The 26,015-nt window shown below is 42.7% G+C and overlaps 3 protein-coding genes across 4 annotated transcripts; 1 reads left to right on the forward strand and 2 right to left on the reverse strand.

The window, feature by feature from the left end:
- Positions 1–1,576: 1,576 nt before the first annotated feature.
- On the reverse strand, positions 1,577–8,304 carry nsun4 (NOP2/Sun RNA methyltransferase 4). 2 transcript variants are annotated; one of them, XM_061731210.1, is made up of 8 exons: positions 8,188–8,304; positions 7,092–7,311; positions 6,820–6,994; positions 6,571–6,725; positions 6,311–6,471; positions 6,083–6,207; positions 4,831–4,963; positions 1,577–3,260 (listed from the first exon to the last, which is right to left on the reverse strand). In XM_061731210.1, the coding sequence occupies exons 1-8, from the start codon at positions 8,284–8,286 to the stop codon at positions 3,117–3,119; spliced, it is 1,212 nt and encodes a 403-aa protein (XP_061587194.1). In that variant the 5' UTR covers positions 8,287–8,304; the 3' UTR covers positions 1,577–3,116. The 2 variants fall into 2 exon arrangements, with proteins under 2 accessions (XP_061587194.1, XP_061587193.1); XM_061731209.1 differs by having other exon boundaries at positions 6,820–6,997.
- A 161-nt stretch (positions 8,305–8,465) lies between these two features.
- LOC133452024 (cytochrome b-c1 complex subunit 6, mitochondrial-like) lies at positions 8,466–10,466 on the forward strand. Its single transcript, XM_061731211.1, has 4 exons — positions 8,466–8,604; positions 8,944–9,009; positions 9,825–9,986; positions 10,106–10,466. Exons 1-4 carry the CDS (start codon positions 8,557–8,559, stop codon positions 10,136–10,138), a joined length of 309 nt encoding a protein of 102 aa, XP_061587195.1. The 5' UTR covers positions 8,466–8,556; the 3' UTR covers positions 10,139–10,466.
- A 1,358-nt stretch (positions 10,467–11,824) lies between these two features.
- On the reverse strand, positions 11,825–23,136 carry pif1 (PIF1 5'-to-3' DNA helicase homolog (S. cerevisiae)). The gene is made up of 14 exons (XM_061731212.1): positions 23,045–23,136; positions 22,402–22,843; positions 20,558–20,680; positions 18,034–18,157; positions 17,799–17,924; positions 17,103–17,256; positions 16,837–16,951; positions 16,427–16,533; positions 15,822–15,961; positions 15,363–15,469; positions 15,162–15,249; positions 14,469–14,614; positions 12,235–12,426; positions 11,825–12,026 (listed from the first exon to the last, which is right to left on the reverse strand). Exons 2-14 carry the CDS (start codon positions 22,831–22,833, stop codon positions 11,985–11,987), a joined length of 1,896 nt encoding a protein of 631 aa, XP_061587196.1. The 5' UTR covers positions 22,834–22,843; positions 23,045–23,136; the 3' UTR covers positions 11,825–11,984.
- Positions 23,137–26,015: the final 2,879 nt, after the last annotated feature.

A 26,015-nucleotide genomic window follows, 5' to 3' on the forward strand; every position in this document is an offset into this window, starting at 1 on the left:
GCCTGTCCAGCTCAAAGCTTACGCAAATGGAAAGAAGATGATTTAAGCGTCTTTGAGTGCCCAGAAAAGCGCTATATAAATAAAATGTATTATTATTATTATTATGTAAAAACTTCCTTGAAAGGCCTCATATTAACTTTTGTTTCTTTGGAAGACATTAACACTTTGGTTGGTAACCAAACATCTGGACGTATCTTCTACAGAACTTAAAACTTAATGCATCTGGGTTAGTTACTGAATTAAACTGCAGCTGACTTTAAATTAATGCATATTAATTGATAACCTAATGAGACTCCATCAGTCACAGGGGGCTTTAATTCCGCTTTTACTTGTAATACTTTTTACACATTTCAATCATAATATGACTGTATTATTGATGAGGTCAGTGTACAGCGGATGGACTAGTTTTTTGTAACTTGCAACTATCCTCACTGATGGAAAGCAACATGTAAGAGTTCATTACCAGGATATCAGTTAACATTTATCATTACCCAGAGCCCTTCACCTCATTATTGGAGTACATTTATCACCCCACAATTATTTCCTTCCACCAATCATGTGAGGTGAAGACACTGAGGGACTTTTATAAGAATTAGTTTATTTATGTTTTTGTTTCTGCTGCTGATAACGCAAAGCAACAAACTGGCTGAGATTGAACACTGTTTTATAATGCTCTTTCATGCATTTATCACAAAAAAAGAAAGAAAGACTTTTTATTTTTGTCTTTTTTTTTTAAATACATTAATCAATTGTAAGCACATGTGTAGTGATTCATTTTTTCATATTCAGTTTTTGGAGCAAGTTACTGATGTGTTCACACCAGAGGATGCCCTGCAAACTTCAGATTTATCACCACAAGCTCAAAATATGATCTTACCATCTCAAACTTTTAACCTAAAATGTTGGCGTTTTTTTTTAAAAGTGGGAAAATTGACTCAATCAATCAATCAATCAATCCATAAAAAAGTGCTAAACATGTTCTTTACTATGCACATCTTCAGTTTTATACTGCTGTGAAGTCAAGTTGGATGTAAATTCTTAACTCAAAAAAGAAATAATTCTCTTAAATGCAGTGACTGATTCTGGGATGCATTGACTCCTGAAACCACCGCCGTCTCAGGGCGAGCACCTGAGAGCTCCACCGCAAAGAACAGTCCTAAAACTCATGTCAACAGTGTGGTTCTTACGTGGTAAAGGGTCTGAACTTGTGCAGCGCCGTTCTACCCACCTAGATGTGATAATCATCTAGGATAATACCCCCGTTGAGTGGGCACTTTGACCTGGGGCAAGGCATCACTTCCTGTTCCTACACACTGAGCAGCATACGTCAACACAAATTATTTCCTATTCCTCTTTATGGGTGATTACAAAAATGACACATCCTGTTGGACTAAAGAAAAGAGAATCCCCCCCAACTGTTGAAATCTCTTCCGTCTGATCTCCTGGCTGTAAAAACCACAGCAGCACTGCTTTAAATAAACAAACTACTGCTTGCATGTCTACACTAGACATATAAACACCTTACTAATCACCTTGAAGGAATGAAGACGCAAGCAGTCAGTCATTACACTGTGTAGCAGCCCGTTATGGGAGTTTATTCAGTACCTGGAGCGGCTGAGGTGAAAACACAACACTATTACAGTGTCCCGTGTGCTCATTTGAAAGATGCAACGTTGAAATTGTATTGTAAAAACACATCATGGTTCAAACTATTATGTTCATCTTTCTAATACATAGCATGTCTCCATAACACAGGCTTACACTCAGGGACACAAAAGCAAAGCGCTTCATTGGTTAATTCAATAATAAAGCAGGCAGTCAGTCGCATCTATAGACCGGCAGAATTGAGAGCAACTCATCTCCAACAGTCTGCCGTCTCCTGAGTGTTAAAACATGTAAATTTATGAAAGAACCCATAGGAAACACATATTTACAATGCATTTAGGTAATCACAAGATATGCAAAAAGGCATCCCAGGCCCCGGGGACGAATGCAGTCAATACAAAAATAGTTTTTATGTGTCATTAATTCCCTCTGCATTCCCTGATACATCCCTTTTTTGACACAGTAATACAGTAATCACTCACAATCGCACAAAAAATTATCTGCACTCAGCTGTGGAATAAAAAAGGCGAGGGGTAAAACGGGGCAAGTCGGCCCATTTTAGCTCTCTGCTGCCTCTTTAATGTTCATCTGGGAGCCGCATGGCTGCCGTCCATCCCTGCACGGGGATGGCAGTCAGCTCCGGCACTCGGAGCAGCTTAATGATGGTGGGATGTTCGACACGCACTCGTGTACACAAATGTGCGCACACGCATACACCTTTTTCACGCTACATTGCCTGGCCAGGACAACATAAAGGGTCATCGGTGGTGTGATGGTACGAGATGCACCTCTGCCTCACATTAGGCTGTGATAAGAGGGGAAAAATTCACCTGTGAGTGATGTCAAAGCAGAATGGAGTCAATCCAGCTCTAGTAATGAAAGTTGCACAGATTCAGATCTGAGAAGCCAAATGGTTAAATAGGTCATTACCTTCGTGTTCATTATCTCATCTTTTCCTACGGACATATATCACAATATTAGGTAAAGCAATCTAACCTGATGAATAACCACAGAACCAGCCAAACCCATTTTGGCTGCAGAGTTACAGAGAGGAGGTAATTTCAATGGAAATATCTGTAATGTGACCCTGGAAACATCATCTCTATAAACCTGACCAGAGCAGGAGGTCACACACTGCAGCTCCTGCAGCGGAACACATACAGGATGTTTAGCGCCCTCTAGTGGACACGGAATATACAGGTCATACACAGGTCAGTCCTACTGCTTAGCTACTGGAGACCCCTGCAGGCCGCAGCTGGAACTGCAGGTACGTTACACTGAAATTCAGACAATTCAGACAGTTCAAAATGCTCGTGATTGTAACTCTCCAGGGTAAACACGCAGACATGAGGACGTCATCAATCATGTCAGCAATGAAATCCGTCCACTGTGGGGTCAGGACTGTTTTAGGAAATGCAGATGAGTCCTAATACGGCAAGTGAAAATAATTCAGTTCAAAAGATAATATCTTTTAACACATATATACACACGCACAAGTCCAGCAAGGGCGTTTATGTGAGTCTCCTCAGCTTGCACAGGTAAATGGGTCCAAAGTTAGCGGCTAAGTGCGGGATGACCATCTCTCCCAGGCGGAGGTTGGGAGCGAAGTGAAAGGTGTTCCTAAACATCTGTGTGAGTGGCCTCAGATTGACAACCTGAATATGAGAAAAGATTGGGACAAGAGAAAAAGAAGAAAAGCATTAAAAAAAAAAAGAAAAAAAAAATCACAAATGTTATATTTGATGTAGAGAATCTCCACAAATCCAGGTGCACAGTGACAGTCAAAGAAAAGCACAGACATTTATGGAATAACATAAGTTACACAGTGTGAGAAGATTAAGGGGATTTGAGGAAACTTCTGTGCATAAAAGTCTGTAAATCCCAGCTTGATGCCTGTGAATCTTCTTTTACTGGGATCGATACATCTACCTGTGCTCATCGTCCAAACCCTGTATCCAGAAACGCACGGTAAGGTGTCTCACATAAGCCTGGATCCACATCTCAGCTCTGCTCAGGACTGCTGCAGAGGTACCGGGGCAGCGAGCTCTGTGACGGTGACCGGTCCAGGGTGCAGCCCTGCCCCTCACCCAGAGAGCTGGGACAGGCTCCAGCAGACCCCACCACTGTGGATAATAGCTGTCTGGATGCATCGGTGAGCGTGGCATGCCTGGCTTTACATGTGGGAGGATACCAGCCCTTAACTGACACACGCAAACATAAGGGGACACCTTCTCCAAGGAGCTCAGAGGTTATCTGTGTTTTTAGGACAGTGTCACCATCATACTGCAAGACTAAGAGCAGTGTGGCTTCACAGAGACAGACATCAACTGGCCTCCAGATGTGACTCCAACTGAAAATCAGTTGTGCATCGTGAGGCGCAAAGTCTGAAGTCTGATCTGGATGCTGAGGAGCAGCAGCTCTGCTCGGAGCCCCTCCCGGGTCTCTGAGGGAGAGTCCAGACCCCCGGTGGAGGAAACGCATGTCAACTGTTTGTATCCACGCTCTTGTTCTTCTGGTAACTAACTCCAGCTCCTGGGGACTTCGTCCGACTACTAAATCAGGAGCTCGCCTTTCAGCTCTTCTCCTTCTTCACCCGGACGCACCGATGCCACACAGATCCTCGTATTTCAAAACTTCAAAAATGTATTTCCCCACTTCTCAAAATGATCAAAAACTGTAAGTAAGAGGATGGTAAGCCTGACTGCATCGCTAGAGTTTGTTTCTTGTATTAAACATTCAGATTTCGAGATATTTGTTTATTTTTTCTAGAAACAATTTATTTGGCCAGTGAATACAAATCACTTCCTTTGGAATTGTGTCTCTTTAATGTTCAAACAAGAAAAACCTCTATACTGTTTGTTATTGATACTGATACTGTTATTGACCTGAGGGCCAGCTGCTAACTCAACATACATCCTCATCTGTTGAGGATAAAGTGGGGTTGCTGGTCGTCATCCCAGACCTCTCACACTTCCCTGATGGAAGCTGAGGCACCTTTTCAGTTCTTGTTGACAATACATAATTATTTATTCATGGCTATGAAAGAAAAGAGTGAATATTGACCTTGTGCAGGTGTGTGGAAGTTTCATAGTGATAAATGTTCATTAAGAAAAACAAACCTACACACAAGTAGCATATCCATGTTACTACATTTGAGTATACACCGTGTTTTAGTTGTGAAAGTACACAGACTTGTAGTCATGTGGCCCTGCGTGTCCCACTGACCTGGAGCTGGATGCCGAGCTTCTCCTGAGCCACGTGGACGGCTTGTTCAACCACACTCAGGTTCTGGTGTAGAGACAGAGTGCAGGTGGAGTAAAGGATCTCCCCGCCAGGACAAGCCGCTTCGATTCCCGCGCTGCAGAAGAAAAATAGTTATCAGTTATTACACAATTACACTTAAAAATGTTAATTAATTGAAGTACAACACTTCCCCGAGTTCTGTTATAAAATATAACAACAAGCTGTGAAAACAGTTGTTCAATCAGGACGTGTGTGTTTTGTTCAGATAATGATGAACTTCTTGCTCTCATAACATGCTGTTCCCCCAGGTATGTGTGTGGACGTGGTGTTGTTGAACAGTACAAGACAGCAAGTCAGCAGAGCTCGCTGTAACGATGGTTTACTCCTCTGTTAAGGTGCACCGATGTATTATACTTTAGTGGCAGTTGCATGAAATATATAGACCAGAGGAATTAATGATGAGGAAAAGTGGTGTAATCACGGTGTAGCTATAAAACATGTTCATGTGGACATAGCCGCAGGAAATTAATACAGAGGTTCTGAATCAGTGACGGGGATTCCTGGATGATGTCAGCGATATCAATGATGTCAGGTGTTCACGCTGACTCCGGTCCTCGAGGGCGGTGTCCTGCATGTTTTAGATGTGTCCCTTTTTTTAGCACACCATGATACAAGGAGCTGTGTCATCAACAGAACTATCCTGACTTTGAAGACAAGCTGGTGACGATGATTAATTAGAATTGTGTGTGTTAAAGCAGTGAAACATCTAAAACATGCAGGACACCGGCCCTACGTGGATTCAGTTTGACACCTGTGGATTACACTAACTACAGTCGGAGCCAGGGATTAAGTGATTAATGCTTTGGCTAAGAAGCAAATCGTGGCTGCTAGACCGGTGGAAATGTGTTCTTTAGACTTGCAAAATACAAATCTGACATTTTATTTCAAACTTTTGTGCCTTTGAGAAGCAGAATCAGAATATCACACATGGTGATATCTGCACGTGTGGTTCCCACTGTGAAACATGAGGGAGGAGACATGTAGGGAGGTTGTGATGCTTCTGTCATCTATTATGGAAGGCACATAAACCAGCGTCACCGACCAGCAACACACACATCACATTTTATTTGTGCCACGAGGAACCATCATCTACTTGTTGCTATTTTACTTTTCTTCCAGCTAATGGAAGACTCTGCATGAGTGAGTCTGTGTCCTGTACTTCCGCCAAACTCACAGCAGCAGCTCCAGCTGGAGCTGAGGCAGCATCCGCCTCTCACCGGTCCGGCTCTTGCTGAATATGTTGTTATCGTCCTCCATCAGAGAATGTCTGTCCGTGGTGCAGGGAACATCCACAAGAACCTGGACGCAGGGAAGAAGAGGAAGATGGTCAACGTTGGCAACCGCCTGATTAGTTACAACTTTGTTCAGCCACCACTGCTGAAGATGATTGAAAGTAACTTACTCTGTCAAAAGTGTTCCTTTCAATTTCCCCCCATTTGGTGCCGTCGAAGGAGGTGATCCGGAGTCTGTCATCTGTCAGAAACTCCCTAGGGACGTAGCTCCCGAGGACCTTTTTCAGTCGTAAAGTTCGAGAAACCGAGTCGTCGTTTAAGCACAAAAATCCTGTGATATAAACACAATATGGAGCACCACAGGGTTAACTGTTACAGAGAACGCACGCTGAGTATCATAGCAAGAACTGAGTGAGAGCAGTCCACTCACTGATCATCTGGGTCTGCAGTAGGGCGAGGGTTTTGCCTCCAGGGGCCGCACACAGGTCGAGCAGAGTGTGACCCTCCTGAACATCCAGAGCGAGACAAGGCAACACGGACGCTGCGTCCATCAGATAGTAGCCCAACAGGCCGAACCTGTCCGGTCTTAGAGGACAAGAGACAACTGAGGGTGAGACTGCAGTCCTGCAAGGACATCAGTTCATTAATAACGGCTTATTTTTCCACACGTCTTCCCAACCTTGCAGGCTTGAATCGTGTTACATCTCCTCTTGGAAACACAAAGCATTTTATATTTGGACTGAGCTTTAAGGGAACTTGTTGCTGATTATCTAAACAAGCGCCTTCTTGCAGAGAATCATCGCTGAATTCTTCCGTAGTCCCAACTTCAGGTTTTTGCTCAGCGGGTGGTTGAGCTGCTGAGACAATAAGGGATGTTTGAAGTCAAATTCTGGCATAAAAAAATGAACAAAAAACTCTGACTGGCTGGTTCACAGTGAAATGCGCCCCTACCCTCTTGGGCTCCGTCGCTGATGAAATCTTTGCACCCCTGCGTTTGGTACTCTGCCACAGCTGCATCGTGACAGAAGTTATTGAGCAGGGCTCCGTACTTCCTCTCTGACAGAAGGGCGACTCGGACTGACGGCCACAGCTGCCCCAGCTGGGCCCCGTAGGTGGCGTCAAAGTGCTGCAGGGCCAGTTTGCTGGGGGGGTACTTGACACGAGTAACAGCCTGTTAGAGAGGAAGGGAGATGAAGCATCATTAATGCTCCCTTTCTTCTTTTTTTAAATTAAATTTCACATTTTTACAAAACACGACACCATCATGCCAAATATCCCAAGTCTTGTCAATACATGATTTTTGAAGTATGTAAAATTTGACTTTTTGACTCAGTTGGAATAGATTGGATGATAAATGAATCACAGTGATTGAGACTGAACTAGAATATGACGGTTTTGAAATGCACAACACATTTGTTTTCTATGTGAAGACTTAAGATGACTTCTCCTCTGCAATGACATGGAACTGAACATGCTTAGTTACATAAGTACGTACTAATAAACAATACATTACACCACAGTCAATGATATAACAGTAATGGATATAAATACAAATAATTGAGCTTTCAATGCCTAATTTATAGATAAATGAGTGGGTAAATTACATTTATTGGACTGTTCACAAGAGTCAGAGCTGTTTTCTATAAAAAGGCCACTCTCTTGCAAATGTTGAGAGTTGATTATTTTATGATTAAGATCAAATGTTTTATCTTATATGAATTTGACTAAAAATGATAACTATAAATATTGCTTCACTATGAGTCTAGGAGGCCAAAAATATGCATTTATGAATGGATATTGTTATTGAGTACTCTTCTCATTCATCATGGGACACGTCAATTATTATGATTCATTTGTTATTTTTTAAGGACTGTTTAAGAATTTAAAGTAGAGAGTATTTAAACGTATTAAAGTATTAAAAGTATAAAGTATTCTGGTTTATTTAAGGCTCTTTATATATAAATGTGTGCTAACCCTTAAACAAGCTGTTTTCTCTACAAAAAGAAGCTTTCAAACTGCTTCAGATATAATTTTCTCGAGAACATACCCATTTTTCTTTCACTCTGTTCCGCTTCTGCGTTAAAAACCTCAGATCTTTAATCTTTTTTAGTAAAAATCTGCTGCTTTTCTCCAAGATCAACGCCATCACGTGGTGTGACAAGGTTTTCCGTCCGACTTCGTCCTTAAATCTAAAACAAAGGTTCCGCACGTCTTGAAATGTCAGGTGGGCGGGGCCAAGCACAAAGTCGCCATGTGATTGGACCAGCTAGACGTCAGTCACACAGTTCAACCAATAGAAACTATTCTCGATGAGCCTTCCAGTAGTTTCCGGCGTGAGACTGACCTCGCGTCCTCAAGCTGGTACAAGTCTGGACTTCGGTTTCCTGATATTTTATAAAATTTAACGGACGTAATCATGGTTTTTGAAAGGAAGATGCTCACCCACGGCGATCCCGACGATGAGGTACCGAAAAATAGCGGCATATCTCACTATAAGTCCTTTTGAAATGAGTGTTTGTGTTACTTAACATCGAGGGCCAGATTTCCTAAGTCGTCCAACATGAAAACTGAGAACTCAAAACTGTAACATCAATGTACTTGAGCAACTAGATATGTCTTTTGTGGTTACACAAAGGATTTAGGAAGCTTAAATGTATCTTAATCCCCTTCTAATTTGAATCTTCCTCAGATTGTGCAACTACTGGATTTAACTGATGATGATTTAATCACCAGTTCCTGAAATCTGAATGTTTCAATGCTACAATATAAATGAATTAAAATTACTTATCTGTCTACTGACTAGGAAGAAGATGCACCTGCAGAGGAAGAAGAAGAAGAAGAGGAGGAGGAAGAGGAAGAAGACATGGTGGTAAGTCACATTAGACCAGGAGAAATAAATCTTAGTGTCTTTTCTTTAAAGACTGAAATTAACTAATTTGTTTAGAATCTTAATACGTCCTTTTTATATCTCTAAGATGGATACGGAAGTATTAAAATACTGATACAGGGCATCTATACAGTACATTTAATAATAAATAATAATACATTTTATATATAGGGCGCCTTTCATGGCACTCAAGGTCGCCGTACAACATCAAATAAAATCTCATAAACTCATAAAATTCATCGACTCATAAAATAAACGGACTGCACAGAACCCGTAGCAGAGCAGCCACAAACAGGGGAAACATCAGGTCTCATATGCCAGTCTAAAAATGTGGGTTTTGAGGAGGGACTTGAAACGGGAGAAGGAGTCAGTGTTCCTGAGGTCAGCGGGGAGGGAGTTCCAGAGATGGGGGGGAAGAGTGGCTGAAAGCTCTAGACCCCATGGTGGACAGACTGACTGGGGGGACGGTGAGGGTGATGGAAGAGGCAGACCTGAGAGACCGGGTGGGGACATTGATATGAAGGAGGTCAGAGACCTCTCTGAGGAGCGAGGTTGTGGATGGCCTTAAATGTCTGCAGGAGGATTTTGAAGTTGATCCGGTGTTTGATGGGGAGCCAGTGGAGTTGGTGTAGAACGGGAGTGATGTGGCTGGTGGAAGGTGTTCTGGTGATGATGCGGGCTGCAGCGTTCTGGACCAGTTGACTTCTATCATAAGTTTAATTTGTAGGTCATATAATTGTGTTTTCTCTCCATTTTAATTCTGCCACAATCCGTTTGTTTTTTCCGTGCCCCTTCAGGACCCTCTGGAAACAATACGAGCCAAGTGTGAGAAGTCTGAACACTGCATGCACACAAAGGAGCGTCTGGAGATCTGTGAAGCCAGGGTGGGCTCCAGGTCCAGCACTGAGGAGGAGTGCACAGAAGAGCTCTTCGACTTCTTACATGCGCGGGACCACTGCGTAAGTGTTGCAGAAGGGAAGGAAGTGGAGAGATACCAAGTTTCATTTATTCATGAATCAATTATTTTATGTGTATGTTTGCCAATAGAAGCTAATTGATTTGTGTTCCCACTTTGCAGGTTGCACACAAGCTGTTCCACAACGTGAAATGACTTTCCTGACCAAGTTCTTGACCAGTGCAGCTGTAGAATATATTTAATTGCAAATATTGTACAATCTTAATCAGCAGCGGTGAAGTCTGCTCTCTTGAATTGGGCTTCATGCATTCCACTCTTTATGCAAAACAGGATTTTTGAAAATGTCAGAAGCAGAATCAATATTAATGATCAGTGCTACTTTGCATTTGGATGCGTCTGTATCAGGAGTTTGTGCAAAGCTTGTCAGATTATGTGTAGAAGCAAGTGAGCTGTTCCATTTGTTTACCTCAGGTTTGTTTGGTCATTCCTTCTTTCAACTAGAAAATAAAACTATTTTACTCTTTGGCCGTTTTTTTTTTTTCAGTAAATGATAAACTAATTGTGTTTATGGATGGTTGACCTGAGCAGTTTCAAGAATCGTATTTTCATGAACAAGCCAGACCCAATCTCGTCACCTGATTCTCACCAGAACTTTAAATCATTTTGAAAGCAGCTCGTGACATCACATTAAATTAAAACTAAGCCAAAATATAAAACCTCAAATCAGCAGGGCACTGTAACAGAGAAATAACCACATGTGGTAACTAGTAGACCTACGTACTATGAAAACTCAAAGGAGGAAAAAGTTGCAAAGTAACAAAGGTCTAAACGTTCCCCAATAACCTAGAGTTTAATTTTAAAGTATTTTAGTGACTACCCTCTAAAGGTTGATGCAACATTACTTTTAGTTCCACACATTTGTGCAGAGCTCGAAGGATCTGCCACAGCATTTCATTTGGGTTGAGGTCTTGACTTTGTCTTGATTTTACATTCATTCATGTAGAGTTGCTGGTATGTTCTGTCCTGCTGTATGAGACACTTTCATCCAGGCATCAGCCGTCTGAGGTGACCCTGCATTTGACTGTAGAATACTGATATTCAGATATTTATGGTCCATGTGGTGACTGAAGGTTCCTGGCTGGTTCTCTCTGATCAAAGGTCGTCGTTCAGACAAACACTTCATATAGACAAGGGTCTTTCTGCCGGCAGCCCTTCAAAACAAACCTTACCTTAACTTATTGTAGAAACTTGATCGCTAGACTCTTATGACACTGGATTTTGAAGTCTGAGCATTGCCCTCATCTCAGGTATATCTTATTGGAGTGAGTCCTGGGACGGTTAATTTTTTTTTTCAGTGAAAATACCCTCAAAATGGTGGAAACCAGACTAAAACCCTTCCCAGGCTGATAAACAGTGACAATTGCTTCTCTGATGACTTCCCTCTAGCACTGCTCCAACACAAACTTTGACCAGCAAACCTGTTTATAGGTGCAGTCATTTGATTATGACTCTCATACTTTAATTGGCTGTTATTTGACTTGTGAATTCACATGGAAGCAACGGAGGTGTGTTTAGTTTGTGGTGAATGAGGGACGGCACATTTTTTGTTCATCTGTAGCTTTTTTTTGTATTTCCAGACACGTAATACATTTTCCATTTCCAGATACTTTAAAAAAGGTGCAACTCAAATGGATACTCTTACTCCTAAAGTATAGACGGTAACCTGAGCACGTCATGGCAACAGCTTTTTTCTTAATCTTGCTTTTCCATAAACATTGACAAAATATGTCAGCATTAGGGGTTGGCATAGACTTTATTTCAATATATGCAGTCATAATAAATAGGCTAAAAAAAAAAAAAACAGCACAGTGGGGTAAAAAAACAAAAAAAAACATTTCCAGCAGTCCATGACTGAACAGTCCAGCTGGCATCAAAACCTTGATGTGGTTGTGAGGAAACAAACCATCTCAAGAACTCCTGCACTTAGTGCATACCACTTGCAGCGACGCTGAAGCATCCCTCCCTTCAAGCATCCTTCTCTTTAAGCATCGTCATTGTTGCTGATAAAATCCTCCATGGAGGCCTGCGGAGCAGCAGAGATGGATGTTAATTCACATGACTCAACTTTTCAGAGGGGGCTTTTTCCTAGAGACAAAGTTAAAAGTTAAAGTTGAGAGACTCCAATGGAGAGAAATTAAACACAGGACTGGCTGTTATATCTACAATCCATGATGGGAAAGACTTCCCAGAACCAGTCTCCATCCTAGTCGTGAACCAGCAGCGTGACTCACCTGCATGAGCAGCCTCTCCTTCCTCAGCTTCTTGTAGAAGACGAGAACATCTGGATCTGCTCGCACCACATGGGGATCGAAGTCCATGACCCTGAGACCCTCTAAGCTCCGGGCCCGAGACAGCGCCACATACGCCTGACCGCTTTCAAACACACGCGCCAGAGAGATCTCTACACAGTCCAGGGTCATTCCCTGGAAGAACGAGGAGGAAATGTAATTATTTTATTGTCTCCACTTTTCATTTTCATGCAGACAAAATGAACCAAAGATATTTCACACTTTGTCAGCTTTATTTAATTTGTTCAGCTCAAATGGGAACAATTCAGAATTAATCACTAAAAGGGAATTTCAAATAAGTGAGTCTCGTGATTTGCCTTAAAGTTGAAAAATGTCAGTCTTTGAGGGAAAGAGCATCTCCATCTCGTCAGCAGATGTAAATTAAATGAAAAAAAACTCATTGAAATATTTCAAAACAAAGTTTCTTAAAAAACAGGGAAAAAGGAATCTTGAGTATTTCTTTCTAGTAATAATAATAAAAAAGTAATAATAATATAAATAACTCATAGAATCTGGGGGAACATAAGTGCTTATGCAAAGTCTCGATGCCAAGGTGGACACCTGATCTCCCTCGGGCATCACTCGTGTAAGAAATAATCGACAGCCGTTATAACCACATTAGTGCAACCTTTGTCCATGTTAACCTTGTCAAGGAGGAGCATCGACTATTCTGAGCTCCGGGGCCTCTGGGAGGAACCGGCACAACTGAACCAACAGTGTCCCAGATCCTTTCTGAAGAAATGAACACACTGTGCTTTGGACCCAAGCCGAACAGGGCCGTACAGACTGTTCCAAATCAACGCCAATCAATTTAATTTGATTTATGTAGCGTCTATTACAACACAAGTTGTCTCTGGGCGCTTGCCAGAGACCCAGAACGTGACCCCCGAGCAATTATTACACAAACAATGGCAGGTGAAAGCGCCCCTAGTGGGAGTGGACTTTCCACCAAATGCATGTGTATTCATTGATTTAAACTGAATCCACAAAGATGAGTGGTTATGTGATGGGCTGGAGACCGGCCCAGGGCACGCCCTGCCTCTTTACCTATGGAAACATCTCAAGTAGCTCTGGTGACCCCAAACAGAAGAAAACAGGCATAAGAAAAGAAGAAAAAAAATGGATGGAGGGAAATACGTCATCTGTGTTGAATCTTCTGCTGCATATCCAACACTGCCCACACAGCGGTCCAGAACCATGAGCCTGAGTAACCAGAAGGCCGTCTCTGTTTCCCTTGTTACAGTCTGGGTTCAGGATACAGAGGCGGTTGCAGCAGCGGAGGTGAAGACAGCACAGCAGTGACGACAGTCGGCTCGTTTGCAGGTCACCATGGTGTCGGAGTACAGGATGTGTGACTAGCGCTCCATTTCAATTTCCTTTCAAATACAAGTGTTGCTGCAGATCCAGTCCTTACTCTGTGACCTTTATGATTTGGAAACTGACAGCTAGTTTTGTGCACTTTATTTCCACAGAGAAGGGTAATGAGGAGAGAAGAGGGGGTGGGGGGCACTGTGACTTAGATTCAGCCACTAGAGGGCAGACGCCACTCCTGCTGAGTTAAATTAAACATTTGAAAAGAGCAGACTGTGAATTAGCAGTTTTACAGTAGTCAGCCAGGAACAAGCCGTGTTCACCTGCGAGTGTTACGAGCCATTACTCCCAAGAAAGGCACAGCGATGGACACGTGGCCACGCTGAAACGCTCAGGTGTAGGAAGCAGTAATGTGAACACAAACCAGCAGCTCTGAGCTGTGCAGAAGGTGAACACTTAACTGGGCTAATTTTATTTGGATCAAGAAGATAATTTGCATATCTCCTCTGAAAGTCTGTGGTTGTTGCCAGGTTGGGAATTAATGACTAATAAACCTCCTAAAACCACTCAAGAAACATAATCTGAGGTTTGCAATTTGTACACAGCGGTGATTCAGGGGGATCAAAGAGACGCAGTGAAACTGATAAATATTGATCCATCTGTACTTGCAACAGTTCAGTAGCGTGAACTTCTTGTTTAAAATCCTATAAAGCACGTGATGTGTGAAGCGCTACACCAACTAAATAACCTGAGGCAGATGAAGATATTCCTAAAACACACAGCTGTCCCCCATCTGAATGACAGAAAACACACAAAGAAAGATCAGTGAAGGCAGACTCCTCTTTGTGGGCAGCCGGTAAGCTTACCTGGCTCTTGTGGATGGAGATGGCCCAGGCCAGCTTCAGCGGCAGCTGCTGTCGACTCAAGTGTCCCCCACCACCAGACTTGAAGACCCAGCGCTCCGGCTTCAGCACTTCTGTGACGCCGCACAGGAAGCGCACGCGTGGCAGTCCTGCGTGTGCAGCCAGGGAGACGGTACGTGAGTGGTGGAGAGTGGTTACTTCCACTCTTACAGACATCATTGCTCATACTATTGTGAAATCTGATTAGATGCTAATGCTATCGAGGCTGATGGCCATGACTTTCTGAAGGAATTACGGCTTCCAGAAAACCGCAGGCGGTCTCGGGAAGTGGACGACTTGATGGCTGTCTAACCAGAGATCAGAGACCAGAACAGAACATGAACAGGAGGAACAATGACAGTAAACACTGCTCCCCTGATGGAAAGCCTCTTAAAAAAAAAAAAAAAAAAAAACTCTCCACTTCATTAAAAAGAGAAGGAAAGATCACAAAAATCAGAGGAAACTGGCAGAATGCAGACTGAGCCTGGAAGGAGACAGTTTTCTGTCTATGCTAAATTTGTCACTTAGTTGAGCAAAGCACGTTTCTTTAAAAGGAAAAAAAACAAAAAAACTCAAGGTCAAAACCTCGTTTGTGTCAATAAAACATAGCTGTGACTTCAGATTCTGGGAAAAGCTAGATGAAGCTGAAGCACTTACCGTGTTTTTCAGACTGAAAAGCCACAACCACTCCTCGTGCGCCGTTCACCAGACCTCGAGCTACATCCAGGTTTTTTGTCAGCATGACCTTTAAAAGTACAACCACGTCCTCACTTAAACTGAGCCCAAAGGTCACCGCATACTACATGAGAGACGTTGCTTTGGCTAAAGACGTGAAGGGAGAAAAGCACACGTTCTTACCTGAGCTCCAACCTTTAGATGGATCTTTCTGCCAACGGGACTGTGAGTATCTATGGTCTTCAGCAGCTCTGGGTCGCTGTCCACCGCGTCAAACACTCGCACCGCTCCTACGAGACGGAGAGAAATCACTGTAAACGACGAGAGCTGCAGCTTTTAGCAGACGTTTTATGGCCCGTGGTTATGCAAAAATAAAAAACATGACGGGCAAATATCCACGTGAAGATCCCAAAGAAAGTATGAAAGTGCTGAACAAATAATCGTGACAAAAGTCCTCGCTGCAGTTCGGTCCTACATCACAACAGGAAATAACATTTCCCAGAATACGACCAGCAGCCTCTGAGACTGAGAGCAGCTCTCCAGATGAAGCAGTTTTACTGAAAGCACCACTCAGTACTGATAACAGCTTTATGATGGACCCAATACAAGTAAATAACACCTGAGCAGAGGAGCAGTCCCCACCTGGGAGCTGCTGGAGTCTCTCCTCATTGGTGACCTCCACATCAGTCTTGTGCGTGCACAGCCTGGTCGCTACGATGCCGTCCCTCTCCACCTCGTGGTAGGCACTTTTCATCAGCTTCGACGTGATTTCCTCCGTCACCCTGAATCACGTCAGTGATGACATTTTTTTTTTGTTGAAAAAGACAGAAATTCAGAAGGAAAACTCTGAAAAGATTTTAACGTACGAGGCATAACATGATCGGTGAAGGGAGCAACAACCCTCATCTTGTGGCAAGGCAGTGTCTAACTAGGAAAAGCTGCTTCCTGGCATGCCCATGTATGCAACTCTGACAGGCTATGACACATCTTTGTTCATTTAATCACACCCTCCTACATAGCAACAGCCCTCCTGTATAGTAGCAGCAATCCCCGGATATTTAATGGAATCTGCAGCAATAAGTTCAGTCTCTCTCAAAAATCCAGGCACCCCAGAGAAACACTGTCTGATGGATGCTCTAGTCTACACCTTTACACATCGTTTCCTAAATACGTGCACTGGAACCACTTTGCATGCATAAAATCAAGTGTGATGTAATAAGCTGAGAGGTGGATGGAGATGCGTGTACCTGCCCACCCTCACCGCCTGCAGGAGGGAGATGAAGTTCTGGTCCGTTTGCCTCCTCACTTCAGTCAGCTCCATGTTGACCTGGATGACTTTCCGCCAACTCCTGGCCTGGAGGTTCACAGAATTGAAGAGGCTTTTCTGTGAATATCCATCACTACTCTTCAGGACATAAGAGACTATAACTCGGGTGCTGACTCATGGACACCATGTCCTCCATGAATAATTAATACAGTGCTGTAATGCCAACTCTCAGCAAATGCATGGATGTACTAGGAAAAACCTCAGCCACTCTAATAAATAAGCTTTTTTTCATCACTTTCACTACCAATTATATTAAAAAAATGAATGTATTGCAAGGCAGCTACAAGGGTCATTGACTACTAACATTTAAACTAACCACCATGGACTCACCTGGAAGCAGAAGCTGGCCTTCTCCTTTCCCTTAGAAACTGGAGGAAGTTGAAGGAAGTCCCCACATACGATCAGCTGGATGCCTCCAAACGGCTGCGTGGACCTCCTGACTGATCTACAAGTGAGAGGGTGTGCAACACTTTATAATGCTGCACCGGCCACAGTCAGGTCTGTGTTATAATAACCATGACCGCATAAATCTTTTTTCTTCAGTATTGATGAATATGTATGAGCCCCTGACTTCCAGCTTTGAATCATTTCCTCACCGGGCCACTGATTCAAGTTTGTCAAAGAACTGGGCCTCCACCATGGAAACCTCGTCGATGATGAGGTGTCTGCAGGTGGTCCAGTGCTGCAGGACGCCGGGCCGCTGGGCCAGCTCGATGCACTGCTCCAGAGGGGCAGAGCCCGAGCCGATGCCTGGAAGCAGAAATGACAATAAAGAGACGGCTGGACGCAAATGAACAGAACTACTGACCTCTCACCAACATAATAAAGACTTATCCATTGTGTGAATAATCTGACACCTCTCTCTCAGACATATTCAAATATTCATCACATGAAATACTACGCTAGGCACCAAGTTCACAACAAATAACGGTGTAATTAACAGACGTCACTGAGGATTTTATAATCACGGAACATTCTTACATCTGTACTTATGTTACATCGTGTTTTACACTAGTTAAACAAACATTAACATTTAGTTTAGTGAAGTCTTGACGTTTTGGACTGCTGGTATAAACACAATAGTCTTGTTGTTGTTGCTTCCACATAATTTACAGTCAAATTTAAGAATACACCACTTTTAAAGCCTTGAAATCAGCTAATTATTATAATGTTTGGTGGTGGGTTGGTATTACCTCTGCATGTTCCTAGTTAATAATTGGGCATTTTCTATTAAAACTGATAAAACAGTTCCAAGACATTTGTCTTCTCCAGAGGCAAAATGAAACACCAACCAGCAAAATTGTGCAAAGTTGTTCCTCCAATGTGACAGGCAGCCACTCCGGTGCTGGCTGTTGCAAAGGTGCTCTTTGGTGGGAGAGACCCCATGATCCTCTTCAGCAAGAAGGACTTTCCTGTGCCTGGGAAAAATAAAGTATTCATACAGTTTAAGGAGAAAGAAATACATTGTTTGTAAATACATTTATTTTACTAGACAACCATCTGGAAGAGTTTATGGTGACTGGTTACCTGCACTGCCAGTGAAGAAGACGCTCCTGCCGCCCAGCACAGCCTTGAGGACAGCAGCCTGCTCTTTATTCAGCTTACGTGAAGGTAGAGACAGGATGGGCTTCTTATTGGGGTTTGCCTTCACCTGAAATCATAAACACCTTTGATAAATTTTTAAGAGGGTAAGCAATATTGTGGACACAGAGCAGGACAAGATTGGAAAATATAATAAGATGACATTATTAATGCAGGAGGAAAAATTCAAGCTTTAATCACCAGAGGAGCCTAGAACCCAGGCCAGATTATCCATATACTGAACCGGGCGAGCGCCCAGGGGCCCCAGCCAATGAGGGGGCACCAAATCTAATGACTGACTGGACCATGTGTCATATTTTTAATTTTAAAATTTAATTTTAATCGATTTTAAATCGTAATCGCGATTATGTAATTAGAACGATGTTAAAACGTGAAAATCGTAAAATCGATTTTTCACTTTTTTTTTTATCTTGTCTACACACATATTAATGATTGATACCATATTAATGATTGATGGAAATACCTCTCAATACCTGCGACAAGTGCCCCATGGGAGAGGCTCTTTAGTGTAGGAGGGGGCGTTGTAACATGCCACCGGGCATCCCTCAAGCCAGATGCGGTAGACCGGCTCGTGTTCCTTGCAAAAAACTTGCAAATGTGAATAGCAAATGTAATGACTGACATTACACACCTCTACCTCCTTCATGGGTTGCATTATTATTTAGCATGCAAAGACCCAGTTTAGTTTAATTAGAAAATGTCTTGTTTTGAATTTATGAATATTATATTATACTATACAAAGATGGTTATTATTATGTATAGTATATTATATTATTATTAGTATAGGTATCGGATAGGTGAATGGATGAATGAATGGGATGCCTGGGTCTGGGGCCCTCCGTTGTCGGGCCTGCACGGGTGTCGCCTTGTTGGGGGGTTCCCTCTCTCCGGGCCCGTCTCCGGTCCCCCCCGCTGCCTCTGAGGCGGGGCGCCCCTCTGGTCTTGGAGGGCCACTTTCGTGGGGGACGGGTGCGCCTGCCCGCGTCGGCGGCCGGGGCGGCTCTGTCTCTCCGGGCAGGCTGCCCCCCTGCCGGGTGGGGGTCGTTGGCCTGAAGGGTGAGGGCCTCCTGGCCGCGTGTCCGGCCCGGGTGGCCGGGGATTGCCTGGGTCGCGGTCCGCCGCCGCGGGATCCCTGGCTGCTTCTTCCCGCGCCGTGGGGGCCCCCTCGGCCGCCGCCGGGGGGGGGGGGGGGCCTCGCAGGCGGTGGGTTGCCACCCTCCTACTTCTCCCCTCTGTGGGGTTGCCGGTGGCCTGGGTTCCGGGCTCTTCCGTGTCGGCCTCTGGTCTCGCAGGTGGCGGGGTTGCTCCCCCCCCTCCCCCACTATAGATACACTTCAGGTGGAGCTTTGTTTGGTTACACACACACACACACACACACACACACACACACACACACACACACACACACACACACACACACACACACACACACACACACACACACACGGGTTTAGGTAGCGGTAGCTTAGCTCAGACCTCAAGATTTAGGTCGATTGCTGTTATTGTTTTGGTTGGCTCCGTGCCGGTTTCGTGCTTCGTTTGTTGCAGATTTCCAGTGCTTGACGTGTGTCTCCGTGTGTTCCTGCTTCCTGGATTGGCAGTGGATGTCGTCACCCCCCCCCCCCCAAAAAAAAACAAAAAAAAAAAACACTGGGTTTGTATGTGTATATTTATGTATGTGTCCGCATATGTGTGCGTATATATATGTATATATATTAAATATAGTAATAATGCACATATATACACTTTTGGTTTCTACCGTCATGGTATCAATCAATAATATGTGTGCAGACAAAAGAAAAAAAAAAGAAAATGTCTTGTTTTATTTAATTGGAAATATAACTTACTGTATGTTTGCAAGTCGGATTTGCTGATTTTTTTTCCCCCAGAGATAAAACTTTATATTTTATTATATTTTTTAAAACTTTTTTTCAACTTATTTTACAGAGTTTTGCACTTTATTCATTCATTTTTGGTTTAATAAGAGCAAAGTTTGCACTTAAAGCCCAATGGGGCAAATGTTCAATAAAAAAAACAGCATATTTGAAATAATTTCTTTGCCCTTTGTCAATTCACAAAATAATCGTAAATCGGATTTTGAGAGAAAAAAAAAAAAGAGATTTTATTTTTGGGCAAAATCGAACAGCCCTAATTGGCATGCGAGTTGCATTCTGATTGGAGCATCAGTGTAGCATGGCGTTTGTAGACTCATGTCAATCGATTAGTTGGTTGCTTGTCTTACATTTATTTGTAGTATGAGTGTTGAGCATGTACTTCAGCAATACGTTCATGTAAATCTATGGTTTTTATAACCATAATACATTTCCCTTTTTATTTTTAACCGTATAATGTGGGAGCAGGGGGGCACTTCAAGTGTGGTAACCCTGGGGAACCACTGAGTTAATCCGGGTCTGTCAGAAGTGTGTGTCTGAGGTGCTTCAGGACTCACAGGGCTGAAGTTGGCGTCGCTCCTGGAGCGTTTGACCTGCTGGCCCGTCCGCGTCCCCACCGCAGGCTTGTTGGTGCGGTCTGCCAGACCCGGGGGGGCCGCCTTGCTCCGCAGCTCGTTCACCTTGTCCAAACATTAACCAGTTTAAAAACAAATATAAAAACATGATTTTCACAAGGTACAAAGAGGAAGTGGCCTTTAGGGGCCTGCATATAAGCACTATTGGGTGAATGGGTAGATTTGTTTATATTTATGTACAGAAATGGGCAGCTAATTATATATATATATATATATATATATATATATATATATATATATGTGTGTGTATGTATGTGTATGTGTGTGTGTGTGTGTGTGTGTGTAAGTAGATATAGAGCAGATGGAGTTAATATAGAGATAGTTAAAGGGGACCTATTATGGCATCTAATACCTATTTTAAACAGGCCTTGAATGTCTTAAAAATAAGCTTTTGATTGTTTTTGCTAAATAAGTTAGAAATTCAGCCTCTGAGCCATGTCTTTATCTTCCCAGTTTCTAACCTCATTATCTATGTGGGATTTTGAGTGGGCGGGGCTATGATAATGAGGCTCTGTGCTGATTGGCTGCCTGAATGACGTGATACACCGCTACGAAAAAATGGCGGAAGCGCCGGCCAGCGGAGTTATTAAACCGTGTCCTAACTGCATGCGATACGAGCGTCAGCAACAAAATCAATTCCATTGCTTTATTTTCTATTGGACTGTCCTAACTGGCCGCAGCGACTCAGCGCTGCGCAGCACGACGCGGCGCGCCGTTTTGAGCTGAACATTTGTCGGACGCCCTGCTTCTATTTTGTTCCTGTCGCTCGCGTTGAAAGCCAGTTGAAGGCGCTGTAGGAAACAGTCATGGATGAGGAACGGCTGATCCAGTTAGTTGAAATGAGAAATTATCTCTATGATACCTCCACATTTCACTACAAAAACCTCAATAAAGTGGCAGCTGGCTGGAGGGAGATGGACAGAGAGCGTCCGATGTCGCGCAGTGCGAAGTGATAGTCGGGCTCTCTCATGCAGTTACACGGTTTTATAGTTGTGGGCGTGGTTTGCATTTTGGTTACGTAATGAAAATCAGCAGAATCTGAACGGCTCGTAGAAGCCACATCACACTGGATGGCTCATCCGGGCGGCTGTACAGACACTACAGAATTTGGTTGCTTTCCTCCTTCTCTGAGTTGGCAGGCTGAGGGGAGACCACTTTACAGGACTGTCTCCGAAAATTAGAATATTGTGATAAAGTTCTTTATTTTCTGTAATGCAATTAAAAAAAACTAAAATGTCATAAATTCTGGATTCATTACAAATCAACTAAAATATTGCAAGCCTCTTATTATTTTAATATTGCTGATTATGGTTTACAGTTTAAGATTAAGATTCCCAGAATATTCAAAATTTTGGAGATAGGATATTTGAGTTTTCTTAAGCTGTAAGCCATGATCAGCAATATTAAAATAATAAAAGGCTTGCAATATTTCAGTTGATTTGTAATGAATCCAGAATGGGGAAAACAACAAAATTAAACAGATTTAAAAAAAAAAAAAAAAAGTAGATAAATCATTTTGATAACATTTTGCATTACAGAAAATAAAGGACTTTATCACAATATTCTAATTTTCTGAGACAGTCCTATGTTAAAGCAAGAAAAAACGTGTTTTTCATAATAGGTCCCCTTTAAGTTAGATAGTTTACACTACTACTCCTTTTTGCACATGTAATTAAGATATGAAGTGTTAAAGTATGAAATTCTTTGTTTTGTTTTCTTATTTTTAACTGTTGTCTTTTACATGTACAAAATAAACATCAACCAACCTTCTGGATGTCCTTGTGCTGCAGGGGGCTGATGGCCTCGAAGCTGCGGGGCAGGCCAGCCTTCAGCTTGTCCCGGTCGCTGAGGGGTTTCCCGGCCTGCCAGGCCTGGTGCTTGATGCTCAGCGTCTTCAGGAACAGGCTCAGCCTGTCCGGGGGGCAGTTGGACAGCAGCAGCTGGATGTTCTCAGGCAGCAGCTTCACGGTGCACTTGCCCTCCCTGACGAACTTGGTGAAGAGTCTGAACTCCTTCATGCGGTAGCTGTGCGTCACCTTCCCGTCGTGCAGGCGGAGAATGATCTCCTGGAACTCGTTCCGGCCCAGGAGGACGGCGGCCCTGCGGATCAGCTGTCTGCGGGCCGTCTGTCCGCAGGAGGTCAGCTGCTCCACCGCCACCGTGCACTGCAGCTCCGCGCCCTCCTCCGCACACAGCATCACTGCAGGTCTGCAAAACACACCGACTCAAATTAATATGGCCAAATGATCTTCAGTATAAATAGATGTCCATACCGTGTCATTCAAAAATACTAATTAGTGAGAAGGGAAATTGAACGCAGCTGTGCACACTTCAATTAACACACGCATAGATTCACAATGCAAAGTAACTACGTCACTTAGAAGTAAAATGTTTAAAACGTAATCTTACATTTTGGTGTTAAATGAGTGACGTCCCAAGTCCTCTCTTTTGTGCAGGAGATGCTGCTGCTCCACCACCGATTTTCAAACTCTTGATGCTTGTTTAATCCACCAATGGCAGAATGATGTTTCTGGCCAATCACGACGAGGACATTTAAAACGTCAACCAATTACAGACGAGGAGGGCGAATAGGCCGTCCAATCAGTGAGCATGTGAGCGATGACGTCATGCGGAAGTGTGATCCACGTGGTTTTACGGAAATGAATGAAGGATCGCACAATAATGTAAAACCTGGCAACTTTTCTTCTGTGAAGTACAGGACTGTCTCAGAGAATTAGAATATTGTGATTTTCTGTAATGCAATTACAAAAACAAAAATGTCATACATTCTGGATTCATTACAAATCAACTGAAATATTGCAAGCCTTTTATTATTTTTATATTGCTGATCATGGCTTACAGCCTAAAAACTCAAATATCCTATCTCAAAAAATTAGAATATTCTGGGAATCTTAATCTTAAACTGTAAACCATAATCAGCAATATTAAAATAATAAAAGGCTTGCAATATTTCAGTTGATTTGTAATGAATCTAGAATGTATGACATTTTTGTTTTTTTAATTGCATTACAGAAAATAAAGAACTTTATCACAATATTCTAATTTTCTGAGACAGTCCTGTACATTTGTTTACATAGAAATCATTAAGAGATACTGGAGCAATTTTCTTTCATGAAAATACCTCATAATTATTGGTTTGTTGGTAATACTCATTATTTGTGTTATGGGTTATTTTATTTAGTATTTTCTATATCATTTTAATCCTGACAGCATCTATTAGGACAAGAAATGGACAGCTGTTACAAAAGAAGCATATTGTGTTGCAGTTATCAGGCGATCCAGTAGCAAGCCCGTCTATAGGGTAAGCTATTATGTCATAGATCAGTGTTTTTTACAGTGTTTGTGAAATAGTTGGAAAAATGTCCAAGTCCCTGATCTTCCCCACTGTGCAGCTGTGGGGTTAGAAGTTTATCGGCCGTATGACACTGCAAATACTTCATCTGCTAAAAGTACATTAATTCCTTATTTTTACTGAATTTCCACATCTCAGGAAAACTGCCTACGTGGGGTGGATGTGGGACAGTGGGTAGAGTCGGTTCTTTGCCTATACTACCTACCTTCAATCCATCTTCAAAAAGATGCCTGAGGCCCTATCCCCTGCCAAAGTGTCCCTGGACCAGACACCGAACCCCCACTCCCACAGCCGCTCATAGTTCCCGATCCCAGATAAGAGGGGGGTTTCATGCCAAATCAAAATGCGGAACATGATGCTGCTTTGTTAGGATATTTGATGAATGATGGTGTGGATCCTGATAGTGTTTTAGCTGGTGAATATGTCCATAATTTTAAGAGGTCAGTAAACCAATCCTCATTTAAAATCTTTTGATTATTCATTGTTTTATGTCCTTAAGTAGCAAAGTAAACAGTCATTTAAAAGTCAAGGTAAATGTACATTCCTCTTAAAATGTCTGGAAATAGGAATATTAAAAGTAGACAATACTATAACTATGCCTGCCTCACAATTAAAATAAAAAACAGTTCAGTGTAACCCTGTGGAGAGACTAAAGGTGTGGAGACTACAAATCTTTTTAATTTTCAGACCAAACCTGAAAAGTTCAAAGTTAGATTACAAAACGGGGAATAGATAAAAGGATAAAGCCAGAACGAACACCACTGTCCTCCTTTCATTATCTATAAACAGACACAAAAACCTGTTTCACTAAGCTCCAACCTGCTGCCAATCATCTCAACTAAATGCCCAACCCTGAGGGCAGATCTACCTGCAGCACCTTGCCAGCCTGCTGCATCTTCCTCTGTCACACCGGCCAACTGCAGATCCTCTTTCACCACGTCCACAAATCATAGTTCTTTACTATGGAGTCCAAACCTTTGAAACCTGTTATTTCCAGCTTGTAGGTTTAAAGCTCTGGAGTTGCTTTTTTTCTGGACTAAAGCAGCTTTAGGAAAACAGATACCGTAGCAAAGGGGGAGGACAAGTATTCAAAATTTGAGGTTGATGTTCTGTTATGTTGAAATCTGGCTACGTGGGTGTCATTATCTTGTTTGCATGCCACATCAGTTTGCAGTGATGATGTCCATTGTATCTGAGAACAATGAAGATTGGATGACTCAATAAAAATAATTTATTCCTGGATGTTTCTGAAAGTTTTAGGTTCAATTTGATAATTTGACTAAAAGGCAATAAAGGATTGGTATTGAGGGGATAAGACACTGCAAAAGTCCTGGTCTGGTTAAGGTGTTAACTGATCTTCTGGATTGTGGAGTCTCTTTAATTTGGTAATGCTTCCCACAAGTCATCAGATCCTTTCAGATTAGTATCTGGGGAATTTGCAGGCCAAGTGAATAACTCAGACTCTATCACAACCTTTACTTGCTAAGCAGCTTTTTTATGGTTATATGACTGACAGTTTTAGCGTTGGAACCGCTGTTGCTCTCCTTACGATAAACTCAGTGACGCATGAAAACTTGGAACTGTCAACTTCCGACCAGGAAAAGTATTAATGAATTCCGATTAGAAGTCAAGATATAAAGCATTACAGAAAGTACTGGAAGAGTATTATGAGTTAATTCCACTCTGAAGTTAGACTTTCTAAAACAGCTGATGTGCGTTTGTTGCTAACATGAAAAACTTCCCACTTTAAGGGAAGGGGCCTCCAACTATTCTGCATCTGGCCGTTCTGAGCGGTGGTGCCGTTGCTTAACTTTTCAAATGTAATGTGATGTGGTGTGTTAGCCTGAGGGCACTGGACTCCAATGGGGGCCTGAAGATGGTAGTGATGATGGTACATTTATAGTAAACACTGGAATTTGATGCTGATGCTCTGCTGGTAGGAAACACCACTTGGAAAATCACAACTCATTTTAACGCTTTATGTTTTTCCTTTTGAGCAAAGATTGA

This window comes from Cololabis saira, chromosome 10, assembly GCF_033807715.1.
Source record: "Cololabis saira isolate AMF1-May2022 chromosome 10, fColSai1.1, whole genome shotgun sequence".
Taxonomy (NCBI): Eukaryota; Metazoa; Chordata; class Actinopteri; order Beloniformes; family Belonidae; genus Cololabis; species Cololabis saira.